We start from the raw sequence: 19,681 nt of genomic DNA, 5'->3' as shown, positions 1-19,681 counted from the left end.
TTGTGTGGTAATTTTGGCATAGGGACAGAAAAATGAACAATAATTACGAAAGCAATACAATATTAAAACAATGCATTAGAAATGCATTTTTAGCACAGCCTTTCTTTGCTAAGGGTAGTAACGTCCGAAAACCCAGCTATGGCAACTTCATTTTGATGAACTTTTCTATATCACATCATATCCCGCAGTTACACAGCGTCAGTGCCATGGTTTAATTTTATCATTTGATCTGAAATAGAACTTGCACGTGAACTTCATTACGGCATCAGCACTGAAACGACTTTTCTTACTCAAGAGGCGCCTCCGAGACGCGCCGTCGGACATTAAATTACTTTCCTACAATACTTTTGTGAGACCTGTACTTGAATATGCGAATATAGCCTGGTTTCCGTTTACAGATAAACTAATAAAGAAACTATCTGCAACAAATACAGACAAACTGAATCACCCACAGAGCTGATAAACAGCGCTGGAATACTTAAGTTACAAAACCGCCCCGGGCTTCCACGACAGAAACTACTTTATCAACTTATTCCCAACATGGTGAACATAGATTGTAAAAGGAATATTTCAATATAAGAAACAAGAACAACGAGACATCAGCACCCACAAACACTGGAAGAATATCGATTCAACGCAGACTTTTAGACATTCGTTTTTTTTTCCGTCAGCCATTCGAGTATGGAATAACCTACCATCAAGTGTAACCAGCTCATCTTTAGAAAAATTTTCAGAGACATATGAAGCGCACCTACTAGCTCTACAATGTGCATTATAAACATCATTTCGTCAGCTCCAGTGTTCCATTTGAACTAATGAAAATTGTTCTTTCTACTGTGTAATGCATCATGTTGTTCTTATTTCTTTTCGCTTGAATTGTTGCCCCCATGTTATTTCTCACCGATTATTATTATTGCTATAAAACCTAACAGCCTCTGTTCACATATAGTTGCAACGCTGTGTTTTATGTACTTGCTTTGTTGAATTCTGTTTTGGTCCTTCCTGCGATGATCCCGATTGGGATTGGCAGTATTTTTATATAAATATATAGAGTATCAGTCATGGAATATAGTACTGCGTATAGTACGTATTAGTATTATTTGACAAATAGACATACAGGTCCGCGCGAAGGCACAATTATCAGTTGCTGGAGACGGCTTGCAGCATGCATCTGTCTGACTGTAGGAAAACTTTGGGGACATGCTAAGCAAACACAGAGCTGGCTTTGATGTAAGTACCTCGTCCTAACGACACCGCAGACCTCTCCTTATTGCGCCGCTTCTATTCAGCCTTTCGCACTTCCTTTTTAAACGACGTCTCGGAAACAGTAACCAGAAGCTGATCACAAGAGCCATGCATGTGGCAAACCACGCTGATCATCCAAACAGTGTGGTACAAGAAGACAGAGGCTCACATCGAATTGCGACAGAGAGCATGAAAGCTGTGGTATGTAATACATAATCAAATCCAATCAATTTTTCCAACCAAACATATAAAACCAGTTCTGCTTCATGGAACAAAAAAAAAGATCAATGCATAGGTTCTAAACACCATGCATTGTATAGGTTGTAAAAACCATGTAAACACCACAATGAAATGACAGGGTGACTTTAAGAAACCATAGCGACCTATATATAATACATTCAAAAGCTTTTACTTTTTATCACTTGCTTGGCCTTCACTCAGCCTGTATTTTTTTACCTGACTAAACTAAATAACGTAGTATAAAAAAAATTTTCTTTTGAGGGGAAAAGGAAATGGCGCAGTATCTCTCTCACATCTCGGCGGACACCGGAACCGTGCCCTCAGGGAAGGGATAAAGGAGAGATTGAGAGAAGACAGGAAGAAAGATGTGCCGCAGTGGAAGGCTCCGGAGTAATTTCGACCACCTGGGGATCTTTAACGTGCACTGACATCGCACAGCACACGGGCGCCTTAGCGTTTTGCCTCCATCGAAACGCGGCCGCTGCGGTTGGGCTGAAACCCAGGTAATCGAGATCAGCGGCAAAGCGCGCTAACCACTGAACCACCGTGGCGGGTCAAATAACGTAGTACATGCGGCATTTATTCTCATTTTGCAAAATTGGTGGTATCATGAAGGCGATGCTACATGAACTCGTGATTGTGCCACACTCATGGTGTATACCTATGACTTCTAAAGGATATTTTAAAATGTGCAGTATAGAGGCACGCTAACCTGTTATTCACGCAGTTCATTATAATTCTGTTGATTTGCTTCTTTAAGGTCTGAGAACAAAAAACAAACAACGTCATCTCATTATAAATAGTGGTTATCCGATTGATTTATGCACTACTTCTTGTAAGCGCTCTGCCTTTGGGTTAGCACGATAATCTGACGAAAATATTAGTATTATAAAAATGTGATGTAAATGTCGATATAAATGTCACAACCCAAAAAATAAAAATCTGTGCTGTTGACTTGTCATTTCTTTTTCGCTGAAATGGAAATAAAGACAATCGAACTCAGCGTCGCAAACGAAGTTATATAACCACCGAGCAGTAAACCAGCATCCTATTCCGATGAATGTAGCGAAGAAAAAAAGCAGACAAGAGCCATTGTGCATCGAACGAAAGTGGTTATTCGCACTTCACGATCAAGTTTGGCGATGATGTTACCCTCAAATGAGGGGCCAAGTGAATGCAGGCCCCAGCGACAATTGCTAATCAATAATAATAAAAAACCTTCACTTCGTATCAAATTGCCAGAGTTGTATACTTTCGACAAAACTATAGTCGCCCAGCGACGGCCGCATCCGAACGCCGCGCGCCTTGCACACTTTGCGCAGTCTCACTCGCTGCGAAGGCGGCCACAAAGCGTTCCGCGTAGAAGGGCTGCCGCTTCCACCGTTGGCCTCCATGAAGCTTATGTGGCCTCCGCGCGGTGCCACCACGGCGGCCAGCCAAGGCGAGCACCTCGTCTTCAAGCAAGGTTCGCTCGGGGTTCAGCGAGTGTCCGCCGACACAAGGAAGACGACCGGTCGGCGCACCATGCACAGCCGGCCCCTCCAGCTGGAGGTTCTCAAAAAATCTTACACGGATTGGAAGCCAAATGCCGGGGCTGCATAGTGCGGGTCGAACGAAGCCAGTGTCCAGCAACGGAACACGTCGTCAGCCCGGATCACCTTGGCAACAATCACCACCTTCTCGCTGTCTCGCAGGGTGCCCACGAGACTGCGCGTGATGCAAGCGTTCAAGAGCCGGTTGAAGCCCCAGGGGTTGGACAGGGTGCGAGCGGCCACCGCGGGCTCGAAGGGCGGCGACAAGGCCAGCGCCGCGTCCAGCTGCGCGGGTGGACCCCGCTGGCACAGGTGGGAGGACAGCAGCAGGCCGCCCAGGGACACTCCCGCGGCCAGAAGGCCCTCGCGCCGATAGCGCTTGGGTGCCTTGCTCACCACCTCGGCAATGTCGCTGACGCTGGCCGCGTAGGTGATGCGGTGCCCGGTGAGGGGCACGCCCCCGCAGCAGCACCCGTTGACCACGAGACCGAGGAAGCCGACCGCGGCGCTGCACCGGTGGTAGAGGCAGCCGACGAGGCCCTGCAGGTTGGCGCCGCTGCTCCTGATCGTGGTGCGGAAGTATCCCTTCACGAAGACTTCCATCTGGACGCTGAGGAAGCGGCGCAGGCGACCGCTGCGGCACACCGGATTGCGGACCGCCAGCACGTCGCAGACGACGTGGGCGGTGCACGCCGGGCATAACAGCAACACGCCTTTGGTGGGCGCCTTCAATTGTGACGCGACGCCCATCGACCGCCGCATCGATCCTCACGTTCTTCTGCTACTTCAACCTCTTCTTCGTTCCAGTCGTATGCCGTTTCTGCCGCATCCAGAATTCAGTGCGCCAAGAAGACAGCACTGCCATCAGCAAAGCGCAACACTTTGATACTAATCTGGTCATAACTATGTTATTAATGTATAAATTAAATAACAAATGTCCAAGGGATGGTTCCTGGGAGACTTGGTTCAAGTTGGTTGCCTGTGATCTGCTATACTTCTTATGTGTTCTTACTAACTGTCGGCGGTTTATGGAATGATCCCTAAGCCACGAATTGAGTGATCCACGCAATCTCATTTTTAGAGGAGGAGGAGGTAAACTTTATTATAGAAAAGGTCTTTGGCACGGGTTGGGGTGACGTTCCCCTCCCCGCGGTGGGCACCTCTTCTAGGCCGGACGCCAGTTGTCCGACCGACGATGTCGCTCGGCGACCTCTTCGTCCCGCTCCGTGACTCGGAGTTGAACCTCCGGGTCCGAGCTGAGCAGCGCGGCCTCCCACTGCGATTGGGTAGAGAGCTGCAGACTGTTCGACGGCTTGTCTTGAGGACATGAGTATAGGATGTGGGGTGTGTCTGCCTTATGGTGCCCACAGAGAGAACAGATGGGGCTGAACTGCTCTGGGAACCATATGGAGTACATGTACGGATCAAAGAAGGTGTTTGGAGCTGCCGCCAACTGACTTGTTGTGTTTTACTTAGAGATCTATGTGGGTCTGGGAAGATTTGTCTTTCTTCCTTGAAGTGGGTAGTAATTTCTTTGTAGGTCGTCATTCGCAACTTGGCCGAACTGAGCTCGGGGTAACGCACCTCCCGGATAACTACGAATCCTCGGGCAAATTGGTGCGCCGCCTCGTTTCCAGGATGGCCCGAATGGGCGGGGACCCAGATCAATGTGATCTGGCGGGTATTGGAGATTTTTTGTAATATATTGATGGCTGCTGAGTGGGCCCTTCCTTTGCAAAAATTTCGAATTGCGGTTTTAGAGTCGCTGATGATGTATTTGACAGTGGTGGAGGTAATTGCTAAAGCTATGGCAGCTTCTTCGGCCTCCTCCGGAAATGTTGTTTTATCGATTGTCGCCGATACGACGGGAGAACCTCGATGATCGACAACTGCCAGGGAAAAGGCGTCTCTGTCCGCATGTTCTGCCACGTCAACATGCGCCGTGTCATTCTGAACTGAAAATCTTTCGTGAAGTTTTTGTGCCCTAGCCTTTCTTCTGTCTGTATCATAGAGTGGATGCATGTTTTTGGGCAGAGTATGGACTATTAAGTGTTCGTGCGCGAGTCTTGGAATTGGCAAGGTGTGTGCACGCATTCCTTCATATTCTATTCCTGCCTTCTTTAGGATGAAACGTCCCGTTTCAGTGCCTGATAGTCTTTCGTATTGTGCGGTGAGGTGTGCTTCCATCATTTCCGCTAAGGTGTTATGAATTCCTAACTGTATTAGTTTTTCATTTGGGGTATGACGAGGGAGGTTCAGCGCAATTTTGTAGGATTTTCGAATTAGAGAATCCGCTTCGTCCCTTTCTCTGACAATGAGGGTGACGTATGGTGTGGAGTAGATGACTCTGCTAAGAACGAAGGCCTGGATTAGTTTCCTGGTCTCGGCTTCTTTAACTCCTCCTCGCCTATTCGCGATGCGTCTGATGAGGAAGGAGATTTGGTTGACGGTGTTTCTCAGCTTCTTAATTAGTGTGTCGTTTTTTTCGGTTTGACTGTATCACTATTCCCAAGATTCTTAGTGTTTCCACTTCTGGAATGGCTGCCCCTTCCGCGTATATTTTGATCTCAGGCGCTTTATATTTTTTTGAAGCTTTGGGTGTAGGATGAGGAGTTCAGATTTTTTGGGGGAACACGCAAGTCCCGCGGCTTGTGCCTCCTCTACTACTACATCTGCCGCTTGTTGTAGCGTATCTTGTATCGTGCCGATGCTCCCCTTGGTGGTCCAAAGGGTGATATCGTCCGCGTACAAGGAGTGTTCTAGGTCTGGAATTTTGGCGAGTTCGCGTGCCATTTTGATGAGGGTTATATTAAATAAGAAGGGGGAGAGGACCGATCCTTGCGGCGTTCCTCTGTCTCCTAAAGTGAAGGTGTCGGATTTGATTGTGCGAATTTGAATTTTAGCTGTTCTATTAGAGAGAAATTACTTGATGTAGTTAAACGTTCTTTCGCCTACATTAAATAGTGAAAGAGAATCTAGGATTCCTATGTGTTTGACGTTATCAAATGCTTTGGTTAAATCTAGAGCTAGAATTGCCCTTGTGCTCCTTTCTTGCTCCTGAGATAGGACCTCGTTTTCTAGTCTGAGCATCGTATCCAGTGTTGATAAATATGGTCTAAAGCCGACCATAGTGTTTGGATATAAATTCTCTTTGTGCATGTGGGACTGCAGTCTGTCTAGTACGACGTTCTCTATCAGTTTTCCTATGCAAGAAGTAAGCGAAATAGGTCTGAGGTTTTCGAGCGCGAGCTCTTTGCCCGGTTTTGGAATGAATTTAACGATGGCGTGTTTCCAAGACGCTGGGAGTTTTCCTTCCCTCCAACATCCGTTCGCAAAGTCCGTGAGGGCTGTGATGGAAGCGTCGTCTAGGTTTCTGAGTGTCTTGTTGTTAATGCAGTCCTCTCCCGGAGCGGATGTCGTGCGTATCTTAAGGAGGGCTGCTCTTATTTCCGCCATCGTTATCTCAGCGTCCAGGATGGGGTTAGGTTGTCCTTTATAATCGGGTAGGGACTGCGTCTCTCGGGTTGTGCAGAAGTATTTCTGCTGGAGCGTGTTTATAATATCTTGATCCGTGCCTGGGTCTGTATTTAGAATTTTGGTGATTTCATTTTGAGTTGTAGCTTTGTTCGATTCCGGATCAAGGAGGTGCCGCAGAAGATTCCACGTCTCTCTCGTGCCTAGATTGCCATTTATATTTTCGCAGATATGGTTCCACTGCTGTCTCGCGAGTTCTGCGGAGTGGTCTTGAATTTCTTCCGTGAGTGTGACTATCCTATTTCTAAGCTTTTTGTTGTATTTTTGTTTAAGCCATCTTTTTTCTAGGCTTTGCCTTGCCTCCCACAATTGTGTGACCCACGCAATCTCATTTTTAGAGTGTTAGATCTTAGCCAGTTCCTGAGTTTCGCGCCATTGTCGTTGTCGGCGTCGGCGTCGATGAAGACGAAACAGCAGCTGAGCTTCGTCATTGATTTAATTATCAATCGTTTTTTAATCTCCATCTTTTATTACATCCAAACTCTTATTCATTTTAATGCCATGCCCTTCTGAAGGCAGAATACACCGGTGCTGATCTCCCGCGTTCTTTTTTTTTTTGCTTTTAGTGAGTACAGGTGAAAAGCAAGCTCTGCCTCCCGCTTCTTGGCCGATCATTCAGTGTGGGTGTGTGCCATTTTTTGAAAGGCTAACAACAACAAGACCATCAACAAAAAAACACAACAAACCGGGTACCAGTCTCCTCTATGAGCGCGACCTGCCTTAGATGCTCCTAGTGCTTGTGGTCTCTTCCTCACCAGTAATTCGCCCCATCAAAGAGAGTACGATCTCAGAACAGAGACCATGCAATGTAATCTCATATCTTAATATCTGTTCTGCTATTGGTTTGTACATTATTTCTCTCGAGCGCTCTGTCTTCGGGTTGACAGGATACTCTGACGAATATATTAGGCTTGTAAAACTGTTTACTTTTTGTTCATCTGTGCTGTTATGCGTCACCTCTTCTTCGCTGAGCTGAAATTAAATACAGTAGAATTCACCGTAGTGAACCGTCATATAAGCGCCGAGCAGTAGCCCAGCATGTCAATCCAATGAATGCAGCCAAGGGAAAAAGCAGACAAGAGCCCATGTGCATCAAACGAAGGTGACTATTCTCATTTCACGATATAGTAAGACAACGATGTTACCCTCCAGCGGGGGGATAAGAGGCGTTGCCACCAACGACAATTCCTAATCAATAATAATAAAAAAACGTACGACTCGTTTCACGTTGATGGCGTTGTATACTTTCGTGTCTCGACAAGACTTTAGTCTGTCAGCGTCTGCAGCAGCTGCATTTTCATTTCATTTCATTTCAAATATTTATTCCAACATTACACCATACAGATATAATGTCGAGGATGGCAGGCAAAAAGCCTCCTGGAGGCTTGACCGGTCCTGCATCCTGGTGTACACTTGACAGAGCAGCGGTGGCAGTCAGCTGATCAGAACACAAGAAGTGAATAAAGAAAGCCCAAAACAAAACATAGAAACATTCACAAATACGTATGAAGGAGAGACAGAGATATTAAAGAAATAATAAAGACAAAAATATATTACATTTTATGCAGTATAGGAACGCATGAAGGCTTTAAAGTTTGACGGGTTCATGCTTAGAATGTCGATACCCATTTCAATTAGGGAATTCAACAACCTTGGTAAATTATTCTCAAGCATCTGTTTGCTATAATTAGTTCTGTATCTCGAAACATTCCATATTTCTGTGCGGCGTGTAGTGTAGGCAGGTACATTCTGATGCAGGTTCGCGATTTTCACTAACGTAAAATTATGTTTCCTGCTGCTATAGTAAAAATCCCGCAGAAGTCTGTATGTGTAAATGTCGTGAATCTTTCTTATATTATACTTCTCGAAGAGTGGTTCAGTGTGTTCCGTAAAGGATACACTGGCAATAATACGTAGAGCCCTTTTCTGCATGATTAATATATTATTAAGATTTGATTGTGTCGTTGTACCCCATACTAAATGACCATAATTAATGTGCGAGGCAAACAAGGCATTATACAAAAGTATTTTAACAAAAGTAGGAAAAATGTGTCGATTGCGACTTAGCATACCAACCGTATTGCTTAGCTTCTTGAGGACTGAATCTGCATGCTCGTCCCATTGTAGGCTGCTGGAGAAGGTTACACCAAGAATTTTAATTGAGTTAACAACCTCAATTTGCATAGACTCGAACATTATATTATGGTACTGTGGGTACTATGGTACCCGCGCCCTGCACACTTTGCGCCGTCCCACGGCGAAGGGGGCCGCAGATTGTTCCGCGTAGAAGGACTGGCGTGGAAACCGTCCACGAAACCAATGTAGCCTCTGCGCGGATTCACCACGGCGGCCAGCCAGGGCGAACGCCTCCTCTTCGGGCAAGGTTCGCTCGGAGTTCAGCGAGTCGTCCTCCGAAGCAAGGAAGACGAGCGGTCGCTGCACCATACACAGCCGGCCCTTCGAGCTGCAGTTTTCCTAAAAGACCTCTTCAGATTGGAAGCCGAATGCAGGCGCAGCATACTGCGGGTCGAACGAAGCCAGTGTCCCGCAACGGAATACATCATCAGCCCGGATCACCTTGGCGAAGCGCACCACCTCCTCGCTGTCTCGCAGGCGGCCCACGAGACCGCGCGTGATGCAAGCGTTCAAGAGCCGGTTGAAGCCCCAGGGGTTGGACAGGGTGCGGGCGGCCACCGCAGGCTCGAAGGGCGGCGACACGGCCAGCGCCGCGTCCAGCTGCGCGTTTGGACCCCGCTGGCACAGGTGGAGGGACAGCAGCAGGCCGCCCAGGGACACGCCCGCGGCCAGAAGGCACTCGCACCGATAGCGCTTGCGCACCTTGCTCACCACTTCGGCGAAGTCGCTGACGCTGGCCGCGTAGCTGATGCGGTGCCCGGTGAGGGGCATGGCCCCGCAACCGCGCCTGATCCCCAGGAGACCGCGGAAGCTGACCACGGCGAGCCCGGGCAGCAGAGGACGCCACGGACGGCTCTGGCTGCCCAGTCGGTCCTCGTTGAGCCAGTCGAGTGGCACCAGGCCCCGGTCCGAGAGCACCAACAGCTCGCGACGGTAAATGAGCAGCGGCAGCCACCGGTGGCAGAGGCAGCCGACGTGGCGCTGCAGGTTGGCACCGGTGCACCAGACCCGGGTGCGGAAGTATCCCTTCACAAAGCCTTCCGTGTGGGCGCTGAAAAAGGGGCGGAGGCGACCGCTGCGGCACACCGGTGTGCGGAACGTCAGAACGTCGCAGACGACGTGAGCGGTGCACGCCGGGCATAACAGCAACACACCCTTGGCGGACGCCTTGAAATGTGGCACGACGTCCATCGACCGCCTCATGGATCCTCACGTTCTTCTTCTATTTCGACCTACTCTTCGTTCTAGTCCTATGCAGTTTCTGCCGCATCCAGAATTAAGTGCGCCAGGACGACTGCAGTGTCATCAGCAAGTGAAACATTTTGATACTAATGTAAAGTAATCTATTAGATATTTTACAAGATACTAAATAATAAATAACAAAAGCCCTAGGGATGGTCCTTGGGAGACTTGGTTCAAGTTGGTTGCTTCTTATTTGCTATACTTCCCATGTATTCTTACAGATTTTCTGTGGCTTTTGGAAAAATATTCCTGGGGCACGAATTGAATGACCCCACGATTTCATTTTTAGAGCGCTATCTCTTAGCTAGTTCCCTTGTTTCGCGCCCTTCTTGTTGTCGTTATCGGCATCATTGAAGACGATGAAGACGAAACAGCAGCCGTGCTTCGTCCTCATCTCTGATGTGCCATCTTTTGTAGGCTGTCGTTGGCTTAATTATTATTGCTTTTTATATCCCTCTCCTTCTTTTTTACATCCTAACTCTTATCTCTTTTATTTCCATGCCCTATTTGAGGTAGAATCCACAGGAGTGGCACTCCCGCGTGATTGCCTTTTGCCTTTATTGAGTACCGGTGAAAAGCAACCTCTCCCTCCCGTTTCTTGGCCGATCCCCCAGTGTGGGTATGAGTCATCTTTTGAAAGGCTAACAACAACAACAACGACGACGACGACAATTACAACAACAGAAACAGTACAACCGGGAACGAGATTGCGGCATGAGCGCAATCTGATTTAGCTGCTCTTGGTGGTTGTGGTCCCTTCTGTTGTAGACAGCACCCACACGCACTGGCTAGGCCGGTAAGCTTGGCTGCGCTACTGCGCGCTCGCGTGAAGCTCGCGGCGGTTGACACGTGTTTCGTGCTATTTGCCTGGCTTGAATATACAAGATCTGTTGGCATCTCAACATGATGTCAGAAGTAAAGCAATTCCTACAGTAAGACTAGCCGGGGCTGCGCCCTCTCGCTCGGATACCTATCTATGGTGGCACATGTCACAGCAGCGTCTGTGGCCTTCATTACGTGGCGACTACATGGCGTCCTTCGTCATTCAACCGCTGGAGGCCTGCTGCTTCACGACTGCTGCCGACTGGCCGAAATGAAGAAAGCGGTTCGAGAGCTTCTACACAGCTTCCGGTCTCTGGGACAAGTCAGGGTCACACAAAGTCGACACGCTCTTTTACTTGATCGGCGGCCACGCCGAGGCGTCTTCACCACCTTCGAACTCTCCTTAGAGAACACCAACAACTTATAAGTCGTCCAGAAACAGTTCGACAGCTACACGAGGGTCCAAAACAACGGTGAATCCATGGAAGACTTCGTAACTGCGCTTCACACGCTTTCCAACCAGTTGAGTACGGCACCCTCCGAGAGAAACTGGTTCCAGACAGACTGGTCGTCGGCATTTAAGACCTGAAATTGTCAGCGAGAGTGCAACTTGACGCTAATCTTACTCTTCAGAAGCTGCTTGAGTTGATCAGAGCGGTCGAAAGCGTACGTCAGCAGCAAGCGGAGCTTCACCCCGAAACACTGAACGTCAACAAAGTTGCATTAGGCAGACACCAAGTCAGGCACCCCACGAACGCTATTCGCGTAAATGAGGGCCGAGAGCACTTTTTGAATTAAGGCTACATCCACGTCCCGCTGACAGCGTTTCTACATTGTGTCGTTTGTGTGAAAAAAAACGACGCCCGCGTTCACTATGCCCAGCGCAGACACAGGTATGCAAGGGCTGACTCAAGAACCGCCCCTACGCTTCTGTCTGCATGTCACGCCGGGTTGACACCGTTGAAGCATCCGGACTCGGCAGTGAAGGTAGATTTCTCGGGACCGTCTCGTCCTTCGATGCGTCGACATGGGAGACAACCATCCTCGTGCAAGACCAACCTGTCAAATTCAAGGTGGACACAGGTGCCGACGAATCTGACCTCCCATCTACGACTTTCAGCATGCTCTGACATCAGCCTCCGTTGTCGTGTGCTCCTCGGCAGCTCTACGGTCCTGATGGGAGACCTCTCGCAGCCAAGGGCGTAGATCGTCTTCAACTTGCCTACCGTGGGCGTGAAACGCTATAAGACTTCCACGTGCTGGAAGATGTCCGCACTCGCTTACTCGGCAAGCTCACCATCAAAGACTTGAAGGTGCTAACCCACGTCAGCACCGTCGCAAAGAAAGGTGAGGACAACCCCTCTCATCAAGCAGCACTGCCTTCAGTGGATGTAAGAATCCCAAAAATCAGATCGCGTGTGCTTGTATCCCCGAGAACTCTGCACAAAAGAATGGCCTTCCAGACGATATTTACCCCTTGACGTCAGATCCTTCTACGAGCATCGTCAACAGCTCATCGTAGAGGACGACCTGCTTATCTATGCAGCCCGTGTGGTTGTCCCACTCACGTGCAGGAAAGAAATTTTGCGTTTTTTGCACGAATGTCACTTCGTCATATCGAAGACCCAGGCCCTCGCTAAGGACTCCATTTGGTGGCCTACAGTGGCCGAAGACATCCCAACCACCATAAAACATTGTCCAGACTCTGCCAAGACGTCCCGCAAACGAAAAAGTCCCTTCAAGGCGCTTAGATTCCTTCAAGGCCTTGATAGAAAGTTGCAATGGACCTGTTCTTCTTGAATAGCCACTGGTAGTTAATCGTGACTGAATAGTGTTCCAAATATCTGGAAATGACTTATCTAAAGAAGCTATATTCTAGTACAGTGCTCAATTACAGCAAATCAATTTTCGCCTGGCACGGCATTCCTAATGTGGTGGTCTCCGATAATGGTCCGCAGTTCTCGTCCTCTGACTTAGCTAAGTTTACTCAAGAATACAGGTTCAAACACGTCACATCAAGCACACACTACTCTCAGAGCAACACACTGGCTGAGGCTGCGGTGAAAATCGTCAAAACTTCAATTAAAAGACCCAAGACCCATACCTGACCCTCTTGTCCTAGAGGTCAACCCCATTGAAAAATGGCTACAGCCCCTCTGAACTATTGATGGGGAGGCGGTTGCGGACAAAGTTTCCTCTAACTCCCGGAAGGCTTGTTCTATGCTTGCCAGACGCCACTAAACTCTTCAAACCCAATACCGCAAAAGAAGCGGAGAGACTACGATAGACGACATGGCGTACGGGAACTTCCGACTCTTCTGGAAGGTTATGAAGTCTGGGTTACAGACTTAAAGCGAATAGGGAACGTGGTACGTGACGCCCGCAAGCGAGCCGAGGTCATATATACTTGACACTGGGAACGGCACTATACGGCGAAATCGAACCCATCTTATCCCTTTTCTCAAACCTGCGGAAGAGGATAGAGGCAATCAAGACGTCGTATACGAGGAATCTCTCCCTGGGACTTAAGTTTCTCCACAAGATTCACAAACAACAGGCGCTGACGCCTCCCACCGGCGCACCAGGTGTGGACTTTGCGTCATTGCTCCCAAGAGTTTGCTTTTCTGTCAGGGGAGATGTATGTAGTAGACACATGCTGTGGCTATAGCCATCTGCTTGGCTTGGCTGCGCTGCGCCACGCTCGCGCGAACTAGCGGGGGCTGGCACGCGTCTCGGCTCGTGCCTGTATTCGCCGGGCTGGAATAAACCTTTCCTGTTGGCGTCTCAGCAAATTTGTCCTTTTGAGCTCTCAACACTGGTCGTATGCCGTTTCTGCCGCTTCCAAAATTGAGTGCGCCAACGCGACTGTAGTGCCACCAGCAAAGTTAAACATTTTTAATACTGATTTGGTCATCCCTTTGTTAAAGCATGAACTAAATAACAAGTTCCAAGAGATGGCCTTGGGGGATTCTATACCTGGCTGCCTGTAATTTGCTATACTTCCCACGTATCCTTACTAATTGTCGCCGGTCGATATAATAATCACTGAACCCGAATTGATTGACCCGCGTAATCCCATTTTTGAAGCGTCAGCTCTTCTTAGCTTGTTGCTGAATTTCGCGCCATTGCCGGCGTCGGTTTCCTCGACTCTTTCCGCACCGCACATTGTAAGGAAGGGGATGAAGACGAAAAACCAGCCGTGCTTCTCCTGCATGAGCACGAGACTCCTGCCCGATCCGCCATGGCTGCTCCTTGCTTTTTTTTTTTTCAATGCTAGTGCGTGTCTTGTGGCAATTGTTATTATGTTTGCGGTTTCTGCATCGCCAGTAATTCGCCCGCTCAAAATGAATATTGTTTTCAGTGTAAGCTTAGTTCATTCCTTACTTGCAGCGTCATCGGCGTCGGCGCCGTCCGCAGCACGGACCTTAGCATCGTGCCAGTAACCGCGCGGCACGTTTGTGTGTTTGTGTATTGAGTGGCGGTGGCTCGCTTGGAAAACTTGGCAGAGTACCAGGACTCAATCAAGGCGGAAAGCTGGGCTAGTTGGTGTTTCATCATGAATTAAAAGACTAGCGCATATAACAGAGACACAGACAAAGAAGTAGACAGGACGAGCGCTCCTGTCTACTTCTTTGTCTGTGTCTCTGTTATATGCGCTAGTCTTTTAATTCATGAAGTACCGGGACGCTGCTTCGCCGGCTGCGGCAGTGTATGTATGACAAGGAATGCGGCGAGACTACATGGAATGGGCACTACTCGACTTGTGTTGCAGTACATGCACTCAGCATCGGAGAGGAGCATAGCAGTGTAGATCAGGCCGGAATAATAATAAAATTCCTTGCTCTCACGCCATAGCTAACGCTAAAACGTTCATGATACACATTCGTTACTATCCTGTGTCTTTTTTGCCTTTTTTTAAGAATTTGTACGCTGTCTCGAACGTCTTAGTAACGTCGGAAAACACAGCCATTGCAACTTCATTCTCATGAACTTTCCTATATGAAATCTTATATAGAGTATCAGTCATGATATATAGTACTGCGTATAGTAGGTATTAGTAATATTTTAGAAATAGACATACAGGTCGGCGCAAGGACACAGTTATCAGATGTTGGAGACGGCTTGCAGCATGCTTCTGTCTGACACTTGGAAAACTTTGTGGACAAGCTAAGCAAACACAGAGCTGGCTTTGATGCACGTATCTTCTCCTACTGACACTGCCGACTACTGCTTACAGCGCCGCTTCTATTCAGCCTTTCGCACTTCCTTTTTGAACGTCTCGGAAACAGTAACCAGAAGCTTATCTCCAGCGCCATGCATGTGGCAAACAACGCTTATCATCCAAACAGTGCTGCGCAAGGAGGCAGAGGCTCACGTCGAATGCGACAGACCGCATGTAAGCTGTGGTATGTAATAATCAAATTCAATCAATTTTTCCAAACAAACCTATAAAACCATTTCAGCCCCATGGAACGCAAAAAAAAGAGATCAATGTATACGTTGTAAACACCAGAGCAATGAAATGACAGGGTGAATTTCAGAAACCATAGCGGCCTATATATAATAAATTCAAAAGCACTTACTTTTTATCTCTTGCTTGGCCTTCTTCACTCAGCCTGTATTTGTTTACCTGACTACACTAAATAACGTAGTATAAAAACGTTTTTCTTTGGAGGGGAAAGGGAAATGGCGCAGTATGTCTCACATCTCGGCGGACACCTGAACCGCGCCCTAAAGGCAGGGATAAATGAGGGAGTGAAAGAAGAAAGGAGGAGAGAGGTGCCGTAGTGGAGGGCTCCGGAGTAATTTCGACCACCTGGGGATCTTTATCGTGCACTGACAACGCACAGCACACGGGCGCCTTTTGCGTTTCGCCTCTATCGAAACGCGGCCTTCGCGTCCGGGCTGAAACCCAGGTAATACGGATCAGCTGCATAGCACGCTAACCACTGAACCACCGCGGCGGGCCAAATAACGTAGTACACGCGGCATTTCTTCTTATAGTTTGCAAAATTCGTGGTATCATGAAGGCGATACTGCATGAACTCGTGATTGTGCCACATTCATGGTATACCTAAATCACTTCTAAAGGATATTTTAAAAGGTGCAATATTGAGTCACGCTGACTTCTTATTCGCGCACCTCATTGTTATTCTTTTGATTTGGTTTTTTAAGGTCTGAGAACAGAAAACAAACAATGTCATCTCATTATTAATAGTGGTTTTCCGACTGGTTTATGCACTACTTCAAACGCTCTGCCTTTGGGCTAGCACGATAATCTGACGAAAATATTTGTATTCTAAGAATGTGATATAAATGTCGATATAAATGTCGATATAAATGTCAAAAAAATACAAAAATCTGTGCTGTTCGCTTGTCATTTCTTCTCCGTTGAGCTGGAAATAAAGACAATCGAATTCAGCGTCACAAACAAAGTTATATAACCACCGAGCAGTAAAGCAGCATCCTATCCCGAATAATGTAGCGAAGAAAAAACAGCAGACAAGAGCCCTTGTGCTTCACACGAAAGCGATTATTCTCATTTCACGATCAAGTTTGGCGATGATGTTACTCTCAAATGAGGGGCCATGTGAATGCAGGCCCCAGCGACAATCGCTAATCAATAATAATAAAAAATCGAATTCGTCTAAAATTTCTTGAGTTGTATACGTTCGACGAAACTTTAGTTCCCCAGCGTCTGCAGCACTCGAACGCCGCGCGCCTTGCACACTTTCCGCAGTCGCACTGCGAAGGCGGCCACAAAGCGTTCCGCGTAGAAAGGTTGCCGCGCCCACTGTTGGCCGTCCATGAAGCCTATATGGCCTCCGCGCGGAGTCACCACGGCGGCCAGCCAGGGAGAACACCTCGTCTTCAAGCAACGTTCGCTCGGGGTTCAGCGAGTGTCCGCCGACACAAGGAAGACGACCGGTCGGCGCACCATGCACAGCCGGCCCTTTGAGCTGCAGTTTTCCTAAAAGCCCTGCACCGATTGGAAGCCGAATGCCGGGGCTGCATAGTGCGGGTCTAACGAAGCCAGTGTCCAGCAACGGAACACGTCGTCAGCCCGGATCACCTTGGCAATGCGCACCACCTCCTCGCTGTCTCGCAGACGGCCCACGAGACCACGCGTGATGCAAGCGTTCAAGGGCCGGTTGAAGCTCCAGGGGTTGTGCAAGGTGCGGGCGGCCACTACAGGCTCGAAGGGCGGCGACACGGCCAGCGCCGCGTCCAGCTGCGCGGGTGGACCCCGATGGCACAGGTGGAGGGACGGCAGCAGGCCGCCCAGGAACACGCCCACGGCCAGAAGGCACTCGCGCGGATAGGGCTTGCGCACCTTGCTCACCACCTCGGCAAAGTCGCTGACGCTGGCTGCGTAGGTGATGCGGTGCCCGGTGAGGGGCACGCCTCCGCAGCAGCACCCGTTGACCACGAGACCGGGGAAGCCGACCGCGGTGAGCGCGGGCAGCAGAGGGCGCCACAGCCGGCTCTGGCTGCCCGGTCGGTCCTCGTTGAGCCAGTCGAGTGGCACCAGGCCCTGGTCTGAGAGCACCAACAGGTCGCGACGGTAGTTGACACGCGGCAGCCACCGGTGGTAGAGGCAGCCGATGAGGCGCTGCAGGTTGGAGTCGGTGCACCAGACCGGGGTGTGGAAGTAGCCATTCACAAAGGCTTCCATCGGGACACCGCGGAAGCGGCGCAGGCGGCCGCTGCGGCACACAGGCTTGCGCACCGCCAGCACTGCGTAGAAAACGTTAGCGGTGCACGCCGGGCGCTGCAGGAACTTGTCCTTGGTGGGCGCCTTCGATTGTGGCACGACGCCCATCGACCACCTCATCGATCCTCACGTTCTTCTTCTACTTCTTCTTCCTCTTCCCGTTTCCTCCCGTTCGTCTTCTGCTTCAATTCTTCGTCCTAATCGTACGCCGTATCTGCCGCATCCAAAATTGAGTGCACCAAGATGACAGCAGTGCCATCAGCAAAGTGAAACATCTTGATACTAATCTGACCATAACCGTGTTATTAATGTATAATTAGATAACAAAACTCCGAGGTATGGTTCTTGAGAGACTTGGTTCCAGTTGGTTGCCCGTCAATTGCTAAACTTCTCATGTATTCTTAATAATTCCTTCGATTTATGGAATAATCCCTATGTCACGAATAGAATCATCCACGTAATCTCATTTTTAGAGCGTTAGCTCTTAACGAGTTCTTCAGTTTCGTGCCGTTGTCGGTGTCGATGAAGACGATGAAGACGAAACAGCAGCCGCGTTTCAGTCTTCTGACGTTTCCTTCCCCGCGCAAATGCTTCATTGGCATTCTACCCTATACCTTGGCCAATCCCCCCCACGTGGGTATGTGCCATATTACTTGAGGAGAAGAAGAAGAAGAAGAAGCAGCCGCGTTTCTTCGTGATCGCTGATGTGCCATCTTTGTCACCGTCCGGTTATGGCCAATCCCCCTTGTGGGTATGTGCCATTGTGTGAGGTCAACAACAACAACAACAATTTTGTAAGGCTAACAACAACAACAGCAACAACAACATTCGGGTACGTTTCTCGTGCATGAGCGCGATCTGCCTTAGCTGCTCCTTGTGTTTGTAGTCCCTTCATAAGCAGTAGTGCGCCCCATCGAACAGAAAACGTTTTTTTGCGTCTTCGCGGCAGTAGCCGCAAGGCGGGTTTGTTTTGATGGGAATGCCAGCGGCGGCGGCTCCCTCGATGAACTTGTCAGCATGCCATGACGCTGCTTCGCTGGATGCAGGCAGTGTATGTATGACAAGAAAGCCGGCGAAATTCTGTGGAAGGGGCAATGGTCCGCAAGGCGACTTGTATTGTAGCACATGCACTCATCATGTACTCAGTTTAGGATAGGCCAGAATACTATAAAGTCCTTCCTCTCACACCATAGCTAATGCTTAAACATACGCTACACACTCGTTAGTATCGTGTTTTTTTTTTTCGAGCGTCTCGGTGTAATGCCCCGAGACGCTTGTATGCGTTTGTATGCGTTTGTAAAAGAGGCTTGGTGCTCTGAATATTGTTGCTCTATGTACCCATTTATGTATTTCTAATTTCATGATCTTTTATATGTATGTAATTAATTTTATTTATGCCTGCAATTTTCTTTGAAACTGAATTGCATGGATCCCAACTAGCTTTTAGCTAGGGATCCAGATGTTTTCACAAGCATGCCTTGCATGAATGTTGAGAAATAAAATTGAATCAATCAATCAATCAAAGTCTTAGTAATGTTCGAAAACATAGTTATTGCAACTTCATGTTGATGAACTTTTCTATATCAAAAACATGTATGCACTACTATTAGTCATGGTATGTAGTACAGCATTATAGTAGGTGATAGTAGTACTTGACAAATGGATATACAGGCCGGCGCAAAGGCGCAGTAATCAGTTGTTAGAGACGGCTTGCAGCATGTATCTGTCTGGGTCTTGAAAAATTCTGGGCATGTAAGAAAACTCAGAGCTGGCTTTTATGTAAGTACCTCGTCCTAGTGCCACTTCCGACTACACCTCACTGTGCCGCTTCTGTTCAGCCTTTCGCAGTTCCTCTTTAAACGCCTCGGAAACAGTAAACGCAAGCATATCTCCTAAAGAGATACAAGTGGCAAACCTCGCTTATCATCCAAGCAGGTTCACCACAACGTTATCACGTCGCTCGCTGGTTCGACTACTTTTTATTAAGCCCAGGGCGACAACGCAACGACGCCGACGCAACCTGCCGGGGAGGAAGCAGAAGGGATCCAGGCGACTTCGCCCTCTCCTCCTCGTCCGCAACACCGGAAGAGACCCCCGCGAGAGCGCGCCGCGCGTTCAACGTCCGCCCGTGACCTTCTCCGCTGGGAGGCATCATCGTGAGGTGGAGGGGGAAAGGGGGGTGTTGTTTGGGGCGCGCTGTTACGGGGGGGGGGAG

The 19,681-nt window shown here is 48.7% G+C and overlaps 2 protein-coding genes and 1 pseudogene across 2 annotated transcripts; all 3 read right to left on the bottom strand.

Moving 5' to 3' along the window:
* Positions 1–2,748: 2,748 nt before the first annotated feature.
* On the bottom strand, positions 2,749–3,779 carry LOC144097675 (protein ABHD1-like; annotated as a pseudogene).
* A 5,247-nt stretch (positions 3,780–9,026) lies between these two features.
* LOC144097674 (protein ABHD1-like) lies at positions 9,027–9,890 on the bottom strand. The gene has a single exon (XM_077630324.1). It carries the CDS (start codon positions 9,888–9,890, stop codon positions 9,027–9,029), a length of 864 nt encoding a protein of 287 aa, XP_077486450.1.
* Positions 9,891–16,722: 6,832 nt separating this feature from the next.
* Positions 16,723–17,574, bottom strand: LOC144097673 (protein ABHD1-like). Its single transcript, XM_077630323.1, has one exon. The coding sequence runs from the start codon at positions 17,572–17,574 to the stop codon at positions 16,723–16,725; it is 852 nt and encodes a 283-aa protein (XP_077486449.1).
* Between the last annotated feature and the right edge of the window lie 2,107 nt (positions 17,575–19,681).

Source organism: Amblyomma americanum, chromosome 7 (assembly GCF_052857255.1).
Source record: "Amblyomma americanum isolate KBUSLIRL-KWMA chromosome 7, ASM5285725v1, whole genome shotgun sequence".
In the NCBI taxonomy this organism is placed as follows: Eukaryota; Metazoa; Arthropoda; class Arachnida; order Ixodida; family Ixodidae; genus Amblyomma; species Amblyomma americanum.
The sequence above is the reverse complement of the archived record's forward strand: the minus strand, read 5'-3'. Positions and strand labels throughout refer to the sequence as shown.